The sequence below is a fragment of the Homarus americanus genome, unplaced genomic scaffold (genome assembly GCF_018991925.1).
Source record: "Homarus americanus isolate GMGI-L3 unplaced genomic scaffold, GMGI_Hamer_2.0 scaffold37032, whole genome shotgun sequence".
NCBI classification, from domain to species: Eukaryota; Metazoa; Arthropoda; class Malacostraca; order Decapoda; family Nephropidae; genus Homarus; species Homarus americanus.
Window position 1 is genome coordinate 5,392,171 of NW_024731852.1, and position 15,778 is coordinate 5,407,948.

Sequence of the window (15,778 nt, forward strand, 5' to 3'; positions counted from 1 at the left end):
CGACTACACACTCTTGTCTGTAGTGGTGGAAGACGCGGGTTAACACCCGCTCCTCTCACCCTTAACACACGTTTAAAAATATACCCATTTGAATATTTGTCCCTAAAATTTGCTACGAATACTAACAAGGGATTAAGATATTTTTGGTGTGTGTGTGTGTGTGTGTGTTTAAAGTGTTATAGTAAGCAAGGTTTATCAAGAGTTATTTGGCAAGTTTAATTTCTACAATGGATAATTCTAAAACTAAAGACCTAACACTAACTAGATACGCATTTATCTATCTCTCTTCACTAGTGACTAATTAAATAAAATCTATGATATAAACAAAATATAATTATATGGATTCCTCTTGTTATTTGTTGTCTTAAGTAATTAATAAAACAAAAATGAGGTCTTTAGCATATGTTTGTACTGTATATGAAAATAAACTGATAGAACCCGAGTTACTTTTTTGGTTAATTCGCGAGATTCACCAAAACAAACCCAGAAGAAACCACGAAGTACTCTGACACAAGTTGTTGAGGAGGTCGGGCTGAAACTTCCAATATTTCCTAAATAATTTCCTTCTGTTTCGTTTATTCAGCAACAGGAGTATTACCACAACATTCTCCCGAGTTACACACACACACACACACACACACACACACACACACACACACACACACACACACATACCAAGACCATGGTTATGCACATCAACCTCTCCTCCGACATTGTCCCACCTCCTTCCATTACCCTAGGTCCGAACACACTCCAGGTTGTAGATTCCACGAAGCTCCTCGGCGTCACCATAGACAACAAACTAAATTGGAAACCACACGTCAGTGAAGTTGTCAAATCCTCCAGTTTCCGTCTCCACCTCCTCCGCCGACTCAAGTCCCTCGGAGTTCCCGCACACGAGCTCCTCAGTGTATACACAACATTCATACTTCCCAAGCTCACCTATGCCTCCCCCACCTGGTCTTCCTCCCTAAATGCCACACAACGTAAACACCTAGAAAAAGTGCAAAAGAGGGCATGCAAGATTATTCTCTCCCCCTTCCTACTCCACATATCAAGAAGCGCTCAACACACTGACCCTTTCGACTCTCACTGACCATCACCACGGCCTCATCTGCAAATTTGGTAAGAAGCTTCTACACCATCCCCGACACCGGCCCCTACTACCACCTGAGATCCCCTGTCCGAGAATTGCTGTTCGACACCACAACCGCATCCAGCCCATACGTGCACGAACTGATCGCTATAAGAACAGCCCAGTCCCAACCATTGCAAAAATTATCAATAACATGTAATAAATCAGTGTATTCACTCCCAGTAAACACTGCTCCCTACACTGTCACTATGTTGAAATGAACTGTAGTTTGAGCTGATCCCCAGCTAAGTTACTATATGTCTTATTTGTGTCACTTTCTATACTGTATATTATTTGTAATTCGTACCCATTCCCCAATATAAATTTGTATATTTTCAGCCTTCTACACAAGCTTCCTTCACACACACACACACACACACACACACACACACACACACACACACACACACACACACACACACACACACACACACACACACACACACACACACACACACACACACACACACACACACACACACACACACACACACACACACACACACACACACACACACACACACACACACACACACACACACACACACACACACACACACACACACACACACACACACACACACACACACACACACACACACACACACACACACACACACACACACACACACACACACACACACACACACACACACACACAACACACACACACACACACACACACACACACACACACACACACACACACACACACACACGTAGTTGTTACTGTTGATATGAGGTGCGTAAACTGCCGGGGTTATCCAGCAACATCCATAAATCACAAGTTTCTTGCAATAGACAACTTTTCAAAACATGGGTGGCGTAAAAGTGTCACCGAGATGGACTTAACGCACCAGATATGTTTATAGTCAGCTCTATTCCGTCTTTTCTGACTTGACTAAATATGTTTTTCGCAAGTGAGAGTTTACTTAGGTCTGGCTTTCACACATCCAATGACCACTTCACGTTTAATCTCGTCCATTAAGTACTCCTAGACACTGTTTTATCCTGTCCAATTTCCGCGTTTCATTTTTGGTAATAATTATCTCGGAAAGACAATTTAAAGGTAATAAAATGTTGTAATGGGCTTATTCAGGACAGTGTAGATACAACATAATGAAGACTCAAATTTTGGTACACGAGGAGACAGCACGTGAGACACTACACTCTACCACCAATTCACTTCCCCATCTGTAAAGTTACGTCTCTATCTGCAGCTGGGATGACTGGGGGCTCCCCACGTAGTAACCGGTCATGAGACACAACTGACAACTAACTGAGTAAAAGGACGAGTGTTATAGCCATTCAGCCACGGCAGCCAGAAGTATATTACTGAAATATTAATGTTTAAACCTAAGTAAATATAATCAAAACAACGGTCACACCTGTTATGTGATTAACCTTTTAGGGAGAGTGAGTCAAACTGATGGGGGGTTATTGTATTCGCTCAATATTATCATACTTCTCTTCTCTGAATACATAAAGATCTTGCATGCACTAGATAATTGGTCCAGTTTTATTATACTTCAGAAATATGTCCGCGGTCATAAAAACCCAGGAGGTGAAAGCGACATATAGGCGTGCTGGTGTTTCGTGTCCCTCTCATCGACGACAAAAACATCAAGACCAGCACATTCCCCTTGACACGCTGATTATAAGTGACTGAACGAGTTTTGATATAGTACTTGAGTTATAGACAAAATACTACACTTGCAATTTGAACTGAGAGAATGTTGAAGTGTTGTGATATTCCCTCAATTCATTCTTACTAACCCTCTAACATAATACTAGTTAATATTACCATGTGGAATACCAAGTTATAAAACACACTAAAATAATTCCTCAAGGGTGACGAGTATTTGGGTCATGTCCTCGTCTTTTATAAACACCTACCATGACCTTTAGGAGAGAGAGAAAAATAATATTGGAACATCACAGCAAAATAAAGGCTTCACAAACAGAAGCCATCGATGAAAAGGTTAATATTTGTTTTTCTCCTCAATATATTAACATCACTCGTGTGTAGGTCATTGATGTCTGTGTGTGGTGGTGACGGGAGTTTTTGAGAAGGGTGAATGGTGGTCTGAGGGGTGGAAATGTTACAGGACTGTTTCAAAGGTTTGTAGGAGTCATTTTCTGTACAATCCATCAATTTGTATGTTAACGTGGCAGTCTCTGGGGGGGGGGAGTCTGGGGGAGGAAGGGGGAAAGGAGGAGTCTCTGGGGGAAGGAGAGAGGAAGAAGGAGTCTTTGGGGGAGGGGAGGAGGGAGGAAGTAGGGTCTTTTTGAGGTCTCTGGGGGAGGGAGGAAGGGGGGAAACGTACAGTATATAATATGGTCGTTGTTTTATCGGGATAATACTGTGTACAATGATCTCTCTCTCTCTCTCTCTCTCTCTCTCTCTCTGCTAAACATTAAAAAAATCATAAATAACAACAATAATAACAATAATAATAATAACAACAACAACAACAACAACAACTGACCTTACAACATCTCAACAGGTGCATACGTGAGGCCTACAAAATGCCGAGTCATTGTTAGTAACGATGTTAGTAAGCAAATAGACAAACTAAAGCCTAATAAGTCACCTGGTCCCGATGAGATATTTGCCAGAGTATTAAAGGAATGTAAGGAAGAGCTTAGTATGCCCTTAGCAAAGTTGTTTAACATGTCCTTAAAAACAGGTGTAGTACCTGAATCCTGGAGGATAGCGAATGTAATACCGATTTTCAAGAAGGGGGATAGATCACTATCCTCTAACTACCGCCCAATCAGTCTTAACATCAATAGTAGGCAAATTACTGGAAGCAATCATTTCAAACTCTATTCAAAATCACCTGGAGAAGCACCGATTGATCAATGATTCCCAGCATGGCTTCACAAGCGGACGTTCATGTCTAACTAATCTATTAACATTCTTTTCATCAGTTTTCGAATCGGTGGACGAGGGGCACAATTATGATGTGGTATATCTCGACTTTAGCAAAGCCTTCGACAGAGTCCCCCACGAAAGACTAATTAGAAAGGTAGAAGCACATGGCATCAAAGGTAATATCCTTAAATGGATTAGGGCGTGGTTACAGGACAGGAAACAGAGAGTGAGCATTAATGGCACTAAGTTCCATTGGAGCAACGCCACAAGTGGAGTTCCCCAAGGCTCAGTACTTGGACCATTATTATTCATTTTATACATAAATGACATAGATATCGGCATAGACAGCAACATAAGCAAATTTGCTGATGACACTAAAATAGGACGTGTTATTAAATCTGACGAGGACTCCACAAAACTACAGGAAGATCTAAACATATTTTTCGAATGGTCTGAAAAATGGCAGATGAAATTCAACGTGGACAAATGTAAAGTACTCAGTATAGGAGATGTAAACAGGGAAACCAGATACCAGATGAACAACGATGCCATAGAGAAGTCCGACTGCAAGAGAGATTTAGGAGTAATGATAAGTAGGAACCTTAAGCCAAGTAAACAATGTGTTTTTGCTCGTAACAAGGCTAATAAAGTACTTGGGTTCATACAAAGGAGTGTTAGTTACAAGACTAGCAAGGTCATCCTAAAACTGTATCTTGCTCTTGTGAGACCACACCTGGATTACCCAGTTCAGTTCTGGTCACCGTATTACAGAATGGATATAGAATCCTTGGAAAAATTCAGAGGAGAATGACAAGACTAATCCCGGGCATTAGGAACCTTGAGTATAGAGACAGGTTAAAGCATCTTAATTTGCACTCCCTCGAGGCGAGCGAGGGGCGACCTGATAGAGGTGTACAAGTGGAATGGGGCTAAACAAAGGGGACATTACAAAGATACTCAAACTATCCAACCAGGAGCGAACTCTGTATGGTTTTAAATTAGACAAATTTAGATTTGGGCGTGAAATAGGTAAACACTGGTTTGGAAACAGAGTGGATGAATGAGAATAAGTTACAAATATCATCATTAACTCGAATACGCTGAATAGCTTCAAACATAGGTTGGATGTATGAACAATAGGGGTTGGGTGAAAACGGGACTGCCGTATGGGCCAATAGGCCCGCTGCAGTTTCCTCCATTCTTATGCTCTTATGTTGTTATTGTGAGTTCACGGCCGCAGTCTCTCTCCCCTATCCCCTTCCCATCCCGAGTCAGAAAAGCTCTCACGGGAAGGTACTCTCGAGCCCAGACTATCAAAAGATTAGTAGGTTAAATTCTCTTCCCTAATTCCTAATTATATGACAATACATTTAAACGACTCACTGAAGTTACGACACAAAGATGGATTCTCAAAGGTTCGTAAAATGAGGCAGATATATCACAGACTCTACCATGCAAGATATATTCATTCAACCTCCGGAGAGTTCCTTGAAATTAACTTACAAATCTGTGAGAGAGAGAGAGAGAGACTCGCTCCCTTTCTATAGACTCAAGAAACACTATACTGTACAAAAGTATTTATTTAACCTTTCTTGTCCCTCCAGATTAATTGTCAATATTACAGACGTCACTTTTGTGTTAAGTGAAATATCTCCCTCCTTCCTCTCCCTCCCCTCTTCCTTCTTCATCCCCCTCCTCCCCTTTCTTCCTCCTTCTTCTCCTCCCCTCCTCCTCGGGCTGATAACCTTCCTTGAGTACTAGGAGGGTGATAAGGGGACATGTACTAAATTGACCTAAGTCCTCCTGGTCATGTTAGATTATGTTGGATCAGGTTAGGTCATCTTAGGTCGAATTAGGTTAGGTTAGGCTAGATCAGGTTGGGTTGGGTTAGGTTAGGTTGTGTAATGATTGATTATCAGACCACAGCTTACAGCCCAGACAATTACAACACATATAACAGTGAGTACCAAGTCGACACACCCTGGGTCAGGACCCAAGGGACCTGACCTCGTCCGCTAATTATTTGAGTTAGTGGGTGACTTGACCAAACCACACCTAGCCAAGACACACCCGGGCATGACCACGCACCTGGGCAAACACAGCTGTCCAGATCTAACCAGTTTAGCGTAAATTGGCAAAGGTCAAACGTCGGCTGTTTCTCCCCCATATAAAGGCCCTGCAGTCACGGCCACGGACTTACTCTGATTCGGATTTGGTGACTCTCTTTATTCTCATCCGACTCATCTCTCTCTCGTTCGGGTCGTCATTCTGTTCACTCACACAGAGTCACGCTCGTCCTCTCCCCAGGTCGGGAGGGAGACTTCCCGACCAGACCCCGGCGTCACCAGCTAAGCAGAGTCTCCCATAGGGCAGCCCAGCCAGCACCTGCTGGGCCTCCGTCAGGTTACACGTGAGTCTTGTCAGAGCTATCCCTAGGGTGAGTTACCTACTGTGGGAAGTGTATTCATTCATGTTTGTGTCCGAGAGTCAGTGTAGTAACGTAAATATGATACTCTAGTAACGTCGAAATAATATTGATATTAATGTGTCCGTGTCATTGAGTGAATTAAGAAATAGTTGTATCGAAGTGGTGTTTGAGAAGTTGTCCCTCCTGTCTTTACACTCCTACAACTAAATATTCTCTATTTCTACCCTTAAAACCCCCCATTACAGTTGGGTTGGATTCAGGTTAATTTTTGTTAGGTGCAGTGAGGTTTAGTAAGAGTAAGTTAGGTAGGTAAGGTTAAGTAAGGTTTTGTTAGGTTAGGTTAAGTCATGGTTGAATTAGGTTAAGGTCTATGACGAAATGACTCCATTTGACCTACAACCACAGCCATCTTATAACTTTCTCGAGGTGATAAGAAGGGACCATTACCGTACACCTCGTTCACCCTCAGAGACCCAATTAAGCATGACGGTATTTAGTGGTTAACCGTCGACTTGTTAAATTGTATGTATGTATGTATGTATGTATGTATGTATGTATGTATGTAAATCCCTCACTCCAACGGCCTTTTTCATGTACACAAGTTATACCAACTGTTTACAATACACTCAATGTTTGTTAGTTTGTTTGTTTATTGTTTGTTGTGACTTATGAGATTGTTTATGTTGAAGAAGGGAAACTTTTAGCATATAATTTAGTGAGAACTGAGGCCTAATATGTGTGTATTCCTGTCGATTTAATATAGGAGAGGCCAGTTAGGTCAAGTTAAATGAGAGAGAGAGAGAGAGAGAGAGAGAGAGAGAGAGAGAGAGAGATATGCAACACTGTTTGATATTCATGGAGGCAAGTTTTCCTTCTTCCTAGTTATTACTGAGCGTCGTGTTTACATTCCTAAAACAAACCAAAAACACAGCTGAAAGTTCTTATGAGGGAGGGAAGGGTGTGGGTGTGTGTGTGTGTGTGTGTGTGTGTGTGTGTGTGTGTGTGTGTGTGTGTGTGTGTGTGTGTGTGTGTGTGTGTGTGTGTGTGTGTCTGTGTGTCTGTGTGTGTGTGTGTGTGTGTGTGTGTCTGTGTGTGTGTGTGTGTGTTGTGTGTGTGTGTGTGTGTGTGTGTGTTGTGTGTGTGTGTGTGTGTGTACATTATATAAATACCTCCATACATTATGCTCCCACATCCCTATAGTACTGGCTCACGTGTCAAGGTTGAGTAGTAGTGTGGGTGGGGGTCCTGAGGAGGGAGAGAAGGTAGGGGTTGGTGAGGGGAGGGAGGGAGGAAGGTAGGGGTCCTGGGGAGGGAGGGAGATAGGGTCCTGGGGGGAGGGAGAGGGGTACTGGGGAGGGAGAAGGTGAGGGTCCTGGGGGAGGAGGTGGGGGAAGATAGGGGTTTTGCGGAGGGAGGGAGAGGGGGAAAGAAGGAAGGGATTCTGGGGAGGGGGGGGGAGAGGAGGTGGCAGGTGATAATACAGCAATCATAGTGGCTAGAGAGAGAGAGAGAGAGAGAAGAGAGAGAGAGTTACTGTACCCCTCCCCCAAGTGATCTCAGATTTGTGTTAATTGGGGAAGTTAATTTATTCTCCTCTGTCAACAACCTGAAGGGGTAAGACTCAGGCCAGGTGTATCACGGGGGACGCTTCCTAAACCTCCCGGTGGAAGGGGTAGTGGTGGAAGGGGTAGTGGTGGAAGGGGGTAGTGGGTGGAAGGGGTGAGAGTGATGGAAGGGGTAGTGGTAGAAGGGATAGTGGTAGAGAAGGGTTAGTGGTAGCTGTGGAAGGAGTAGTGGTGGTTGGTGGTTGGTGGAAGGTGATGGAAGTGGTTGTGATGGGTGGCCGGGTGCTGGTTGGTGATTAATTGTCGTTCTTGTTTTTGATGTTGGTTGATGGGTGGTTGTTGAAGGTAATGGTTTGTTGAACGTAATGGTGGTTGTTGAACGTAATGGTGGTTGTTGAAGGTAATGGTGGTTGTTGAGGAAGTGGTAGGGTGATGGTGGTTAGTAACACAAAAAATAGATCTCGTGACACGAACCTGAGAGAGAGAGAGAGAGAGAGAGGCAGAGAGAGAGAGAGAGACATTAGACCTGCCCCACCACCAGATATAATACATTAAAACATCATCATTCCATTAAGAGGCTGATGGCCGGTTAGTGCCCATCACCAGCTGGTATTAACATCTGGCCAGAGAGGGACTTATCACTAGTTGGTATATATCTAGCCTTCCAAGAGAGCGAGAGAGAGAGAGAGAGAGAAAAAATAAAAGAAAATAGGAGAACGAAATAGAAAGAGAAAGAATGAAGAAAACAGAAAAAGATAAATATAAAGGTTAAAAAGAGAAAGTCAAAGGAGAAGAAGAAAGACACAGAGACAGATGAGAGAACAGTTCCCTCACTCTTCCTCCATTTAGTAACGCTCTCCCTCCCCTCACACTAATTCTCCTCTTCCTCCTCTTCTCTATTTTCTCTCCCTACAGTACATAGAGACAAATTCTGAACAAAGATTCTATATACTTCAGCACAAAGACTCTTACTTCAGGACAAAGACTCTTACTTCAGGACAAAGACTCTTACTTCAGGACAAGGCTCCTTCGGACAAGGCTCTTACTTCAGGACAAAGACTCTTACTTCAGGACAAAGACTCTTACTTCAGGACAAAGGCTCTCACATGAGACAAAGACTCTCTTTAAAATTACACTTGAGGACAAAGACTCTCTCTATTACATTTCGATACAAAGACTCTCACTTCAGTACAAAGGCTCTTACTTCAGGACAAAGGCTCTTACTTCAGGACAAAGGCTCTCAGAGGACAAAGACTCTCTTTAAAATTACACTTGAGGACAAAGACTCTCTCTATAATTACATTTCGATACAAGACTCTCACTTCAGGACAAAACTCTCACTTCAGGACAAAGGCTCTTACTTCAGGACAAAGGCTCTCACATGAGGACAAAGACTCTCTTTAAAATTACACGAGGACAAAGACTCTCTCTATAATTACATTTCGATACAAAGCTCTCACTTCAGTACAAAGGCTCTTGGACAAAGGCTCTCATGAGGACAAAGACTCTTTAAAATTACACTTGGGACAAGACTCTCTCTATAATTACATTTCGATACAAAGACTCTCACTTCAGTACAAAGGCACTTCAGGACAAGGCTCTCACATGAGGAAAGACTCTCTTTAAAATTACATTTGAGGACAAAGACTCTCACTTCAGTACAAAGATTCACATGAAGAAAAGACTCTCTATAATTACACTTCAGGACAAAGACTCACATGAGTACAAAGACTCTTGAATCTCAGAAGCAAATTTCGTCCGTCACTTTCAAAATGGAATTGATCACAGTGTGGAATCAGCTCTCTCTGTGTCGTTGAGCGCAGAGAGAGAGAGAGAGAGAGAGAGAGAGAGAGAGAGAGAGAGCTTGTTTGTATTTGTGACCGTATTTACATTATGCATTGTCTTAATCCCGTGTGTGTCTGTGTAATAATAATAAAATATAACGGTTTATTGAAACTAAACCGTTATATTATATTATTATTATTACACACACACACAGATAAGCTGAAATACAATAATAATACGGTCTGTGTGTGTGTGTGTTCACGATCACATATGACTAATCAGTTCTACACATGAGTACCTCTGAAGCTCAGGTGTTGACCAGCAATCTCAATCTTATTTGTGTCGATGGGCAATTATGTGAGTGGGCAATTATTTGGGTGGGCAATTATGTGAGTGGGCAATTATGTGAGTTGGCAATTATTTGGGTGGGTAATTATTTGGGTGGGCAATTATGTGAGGGGGCAATTATTTGGGTGGGCAATTATAAAGGTGAGCAATGGGCGATTATTTTGGTAGACAATGTATTGAAAAATATGTAAGTGGGAAATGGTTAATCGAATGACAGGACAATCCTTTGGTGCGCAATATATCGGTGGGCGGGCAATAAGTTAGTGGGCAGTAGAGAAGCGGGCAATAAGTTAGTGGCCAGTAGCGACGTGGGCAGTAGTGAGGCGGGCAATAAGTCAGTGAGCAGTAGCGAGGCGGGCAATAAGTTAGTGGGCAGTAGTGAGGCGGGCTATAAGTCAGTGGGCAGTAGCGAGGCGGGCAATAAGTCAGTGGGCAGTAGCGAGGCGGGCAATAAGTTGTTGGGGCAAAAACTGGTACCAATCCGTAACTTTTTCTCGTGAATGTGTTAATTAAAAGTTTTCAATATTTCCCTCCCCGCGGCATGGAGTGTGGCCACGGAGGTATGGAGTGTGGCCACGGAGGTATGGAGTGTGGCCACGGAGGTATGGAGTGTGGCCACGGAGGTATGGAGTGTGGCCACGGAGGTATGGAGTGTGGCCACGGAGGTATGGAGTGTGCCCACGGAGGTATGGAGTGTGGTCATGGAGGTATGGAGGGTGGCCACGGTGATATGGAGGGTGGCCATGGTGGTATGGAATGTGGCCATAGAGGTAAGAAATGTGGCCATAAAGACACGCCGTATGGCCACGGGGGCATCTAAAGGGACTCACTAAAGTTAAAACACGAAAATGGCCAACCAAAATAGCGTCAAAATCATACCAAGACTAGGCAGTATCTTTAAGTCTCATTATGTACCTTTATTTATCATGTATCTTTATGTATCTCTATGTATCATTATGTATCTATGTATCATTATGTATCTTTATGTATCATTTTGTACCATTATGTATCATTATGTATCTCTATGTATCATTATGTATCTTTATGTATCATTATGTATCTATGTATCATTATGTATCTTTATGTATCATTTTGTACCATTATGTAGCTTTAAGAACCAAATATCTCAAACAGTTAAGATTTGTCTAATATATATATATTTTTTTTTTAATTTCCTCCACAAAATTGTAATATATTTTTTGTCGATTTAATAACAATACATAAAAAAATTATTTACAAAAAACACGACATGAAATAATCCGGATTGATTAAGTTCATAAATAATTAAAATTCCAATGTTGAAAAATCAAATCACATAATATTATAACAAACTAAATCAAATAAATCACATCATATCAATCACGTTACAAAAAAAAACATGATCAAAGGTGTATATTTCAGTATATGAGAGTTTCAGTCCATTACAGTGTGTAGATCAAAGGCTAAAATCAAAATACAGTGTAACAGTTAAATTTTGGTGTGTGTGTGTGTGTGTGTGTGTGACATAACTACAGGGTGGAGTCAGTCAACCGCGTGTTTGTGAATCGTACCCCGACAAAAATATTAAATAATTATGTTTGTAAGGTGGAGATAATAATCATTGATAATATAAGACGCACATAGACGGACAGAACGGACGGATGGATGGATATGAACACGAACGTATGGATGGTCGACGGACACAAAAACAGCAAAATATCGCACATTGTATAAATATCTACATAGCATGGAAGCATAGTGGATAAACATGACGATTTATGCAGGTAAGGTACTGAGACTAACCTTGATCCCCAGCAACTCTCCCTCCTCCTCCTCCGCCTCCTCCAGGTGCTCTGACGACACCATGACCGTCGCCACCGCCGCCAGCAGGAGTATCAAGCCCCTCCACGCCTTCATCCTGGCTCAAGGTCTTGGTGAATCTGTAGGAAGGAGAGAAATTGTTGGTTACTTGTCGTTCACCGAGAGACATTATTGGCTACCAGCAGTCCAGTGAGAAATTAATGGTTACCTGTCGTTCACTGAGAGATATTGTTGGTTACCCGTCGTTCATTGAGAGACATTATTGGTTACCAGTAGTCCAGTGAGAAATGTTGGTTACCTGTCGTTCACCTGAGAGATATTGTTGGTTACCTGTCGTTCACTGAGAGATATTGTTGGTTACCCGTCGTTCATTGAGAGACATTATTGGTTACCAGTAGTCCAGTGAGAAATTATTGACCGCCTGTCGTTCACCGAGAGAAACTATCGTGCATTGTGTGGGTGTTGCTGGGACCAAGATTCACACAAAAAATGATCGTAAGTTAAAAATTTCCCTCAACCTAGAAGGAAATGTAGTCAGTATGTATGTATGTAACTACCATGAGTCTTTTGTCTCGTAACTTTTGTTGGAGAAACTCTTATTGTGTCGAGAACTTGTCCCTCACTCACTCACTCCCTCACTCACTCATTCAGTCGTAAAGCTATATATATTTTCATGGGTTTAGGGCACATATTCCAAGACTCTTTTAAAAGTTATCCAAAATCTCGATAGTCATTTGTTTTCCGTCCCAAGTTATAGATGTCAGAACCTTTAATCTTTTCCTTCCCAAGTATAGATGTTAGGACCTGTCTTCATTATAGGATCGACGCCTCTGAATGAGAGATGTGAGAGTCTAAGGAAGAGTTTGGACTCTCTCTCTCTCTCTCTCTCTCTCTCTCTCTCTCTCTCTCTCATCACAAACAACCATACACATATCCACAAAACACAAAGCACAAACGTTCTTTACGGACAAAAACAGCGACAAACATAACCTGACACAAACAAAGACACATACAGTCCATGAGGTAATATGATCACCAAGTACACAGTAAACAATTCCTTTGTAATTATAAACTGCCAATTAAGAGTCACTTTAGTAGCGACAGGAGGAATAAAATGGTTTCTATCTTTGGTCGTGTACGGTCATGTATCACAGCCACTATCTTGAAGCCTGTGTACTTCACGTAGGCCCCAGTCCTAATGGGCCCTAACAAGGTAATCTAACTACTTGGACTGCCACCATTAGGATTGGGGCCCATTAGCACGTGGAGCCCAATTAACAAATCAGTTTCTCACTACAACTACTAGTACATACAAGACACGGAGCTTAACTGAGGAAAAATTGAACTGAAACCACACAGATCTGACGACGCTGCTGACAGAAGGCGGGCGAACATCTGTTTTTACGAGGAAAATACCAGATACAGATAATTGTTCCTGCTGGCGTTGTTTTCACCGTGTGGGGGAATAGCTCCATCTATATTATGTTCTGTGAGTGAGCGAGTGAGTGTTCGTAACGGGATCTTTCAAGGTATTTTAGAGGGATGATTAAATCGACCCGTCTCTTTTACGTGTTAAGTGAGAACGTTTCTGCTGTTGAGTGAGAGTTGCCAGTGTTACGTCAGCGTCGGTAAACACAACATGCAAAATTCCTCGGTGAGTTGATAAGAGACTTCACCAGCTTTCACTGTGTGGGTGTACAAGCGTCACACTAACTCTCTCTGTCGGTGTACAAGCGTCACACTAACTCTCTCTGTCGGTGTACAAGCGTCACACTAACTCTCTCTGTCGGTGTACAAGCGTCACACTAACTCTATCTGTCGGTGTACAAGCGTCACACTAACTCTCTCTGTCGGTGTATGAACGTCACACTAACTCTCTCTGTCGGTGTACAAGCGTCACACTAACTCTCTCTGTCGGTGTACAAGCGTCACACTAACTCTCTCTGTCGGTGTATGAACGTCACACTAACTTTCGCACTGAGTTATAAAACAAACTACATAAACTTAGCGAGTTATGAAACATATTCTACATAAACTAAGTGAGTTATGAAACAAACTCTACATAAATTTCGTAAATTATAACAACAATGAAAATATAACTTTCTTAACGATATACAAAACAAATTAATATTCAGCACCAAATGACACACACACACACAGTACCCCCCTGGGCCGTCACTCATCTTGCTGTGACAACTTTATACCAAATCGATATACCCACAACACCTCTGGCGGTAAAGGTAAATAAACTTTCGTCCAGTGTGGAGGAAAAATACTTCACATAATCTTGTTTTTCTTTCGTCAACTTCCAGACATGACAGATCGTAAAAGTCTCAACAGGTTCACCAAATAAGAGAAAAAGTTGATATATTCTTGTCCGATTTCGTTCAGTTTGTGAAGCGTGACGTCAAGAGACCCCGTAAGCTGATACGTGGAGGATTAATTGGGTTAAGTTGCCTCATTAGGTAGGATGGACAGGTAGAGTTAGGTGGAATGGTAACATGCAATATACAGCCGCTGTGACCAGCCGTGTAAAAATCCCTTCAAAATTGGACGATGAATTAATTTTTACAATCCTTTGATCTCTCGCTCTCTCTCTCTCTCTATCTCTCGCAAGCATACATATATAAACCTACCTACACACACACACACACACACACACACACCTACACGCTCACCTACACAGATTCACCAACACATCCATCCGCCTCACCCATCCCGCACACAAACACAAACAAACAATCGCTAATCATCTCTTCTGGCTGGAGAATAAACTCAAGGAAGAGAAGAAAAAACTCTAGCGGCCCTGTTGTGTGTTAGGTAGTCAGGCCGGGGTGAACATCCATCACCCCTCCCTCATTACCAAGAGGGTCTTCACCACCACTCAACCAATACACCAAAGTTTTCTGAACTACGTGTCGGGTGTTGGCCTCCAGGATACTGTACACACACACACACACACACACACACACTTTGTAAACATTATGGGAGGAGGAGTTTTAAACGGGGACGTGACTCGAGTTTACAAACGATAAATATTTTGTGGTGAGGAGAAACAAAATTTGAATGAGAGGATGGGATGGAATGAGTGATTGGTGCTTAAAATAAGGGATTAGAGAGACGTGAGTGAGGTGGGGGAACTTTGATGTGACAGGAACAGGTCGACAACTCTCTACATCAGTGTTGCAGCTGACGGGGAAATGTTGTAAAAACAAAAAGTAAAAAGTTAGACAGCTGTGTGTAATTCGAATCCAATGTAATCAAAAGCGACCCAATACTATAGCTGTGTCGGTGTTGAGGGTGATAGGCTTCACTTCGGTACACACACACACACACACACACACACACACACACACACACAACCAACTCCCAAAATGATAAAAAACAAAACTCACTCACTACCCCCGACACTTTTACATCTTCAACTTACCCAACAAACTCCACACACACACACACACAAACACACGTAAACCAAGTGCTGTCAAGACGCACGGCGGAGGTTAACTGACCATCAACCGTACTCCACGCGCCTTGTAACACGTGCCCCACCCTCATACACCACGCCCCGCCCACAACCCCCCACCTCACCCCCAACTAGCACAGAAGGAGAAAGTTACAGCTACCACCGCGGGGCTAGTTGGCTTATAGTACAGTATCTCCTACCACGACCCAGGTACCAAAACTCTGAACGGATTCACACCATGATTTTTGCCTTACCTGGAGATGTTAAAACGAGTATAGCTTTCTCACTTAAACAAGGCATGTCATATTGTAGCATTGAGTAGAGTTCCTGGTCTCTTGAGTACGAGGACTTAACCCATTGATGACGATGACTTAAC

At 42.5% G+C, this 15,778-nt stretch overlaps 1 protein-coding gene across 1 annotated transcript in view; it reads right to left on the reverse strand.

Annotated features, from left to right (window-relative positions):
• Positions 1-15,457, reverse strand: part of LOC121867964 (adhesive plaque matrix protein-like) — a 29,377-nt gene extending 13,920 nt beyond the window's left edge. The window contains exons 1-2 of the mRNA XM_042368136.1: positions 15,370-15,457; positions 11,922-12,058 (exon numbers count right to left, since the gene is read on the reverse strand). Of these exons, the coding sequence (XP_042224070.1) occupies positions 11,922-12,035 (114 nt within the window). The 5' untranslated portion in view covers positions 12,036-12,058; positions 15,370-15,457. The remainder of the gene's footprint in view (positions 1-11,921; positions 12,059-15,369) is intronic.
• Between the last annotated feature and the right edge of the window lie 321 nt (positions 15,458-15,778).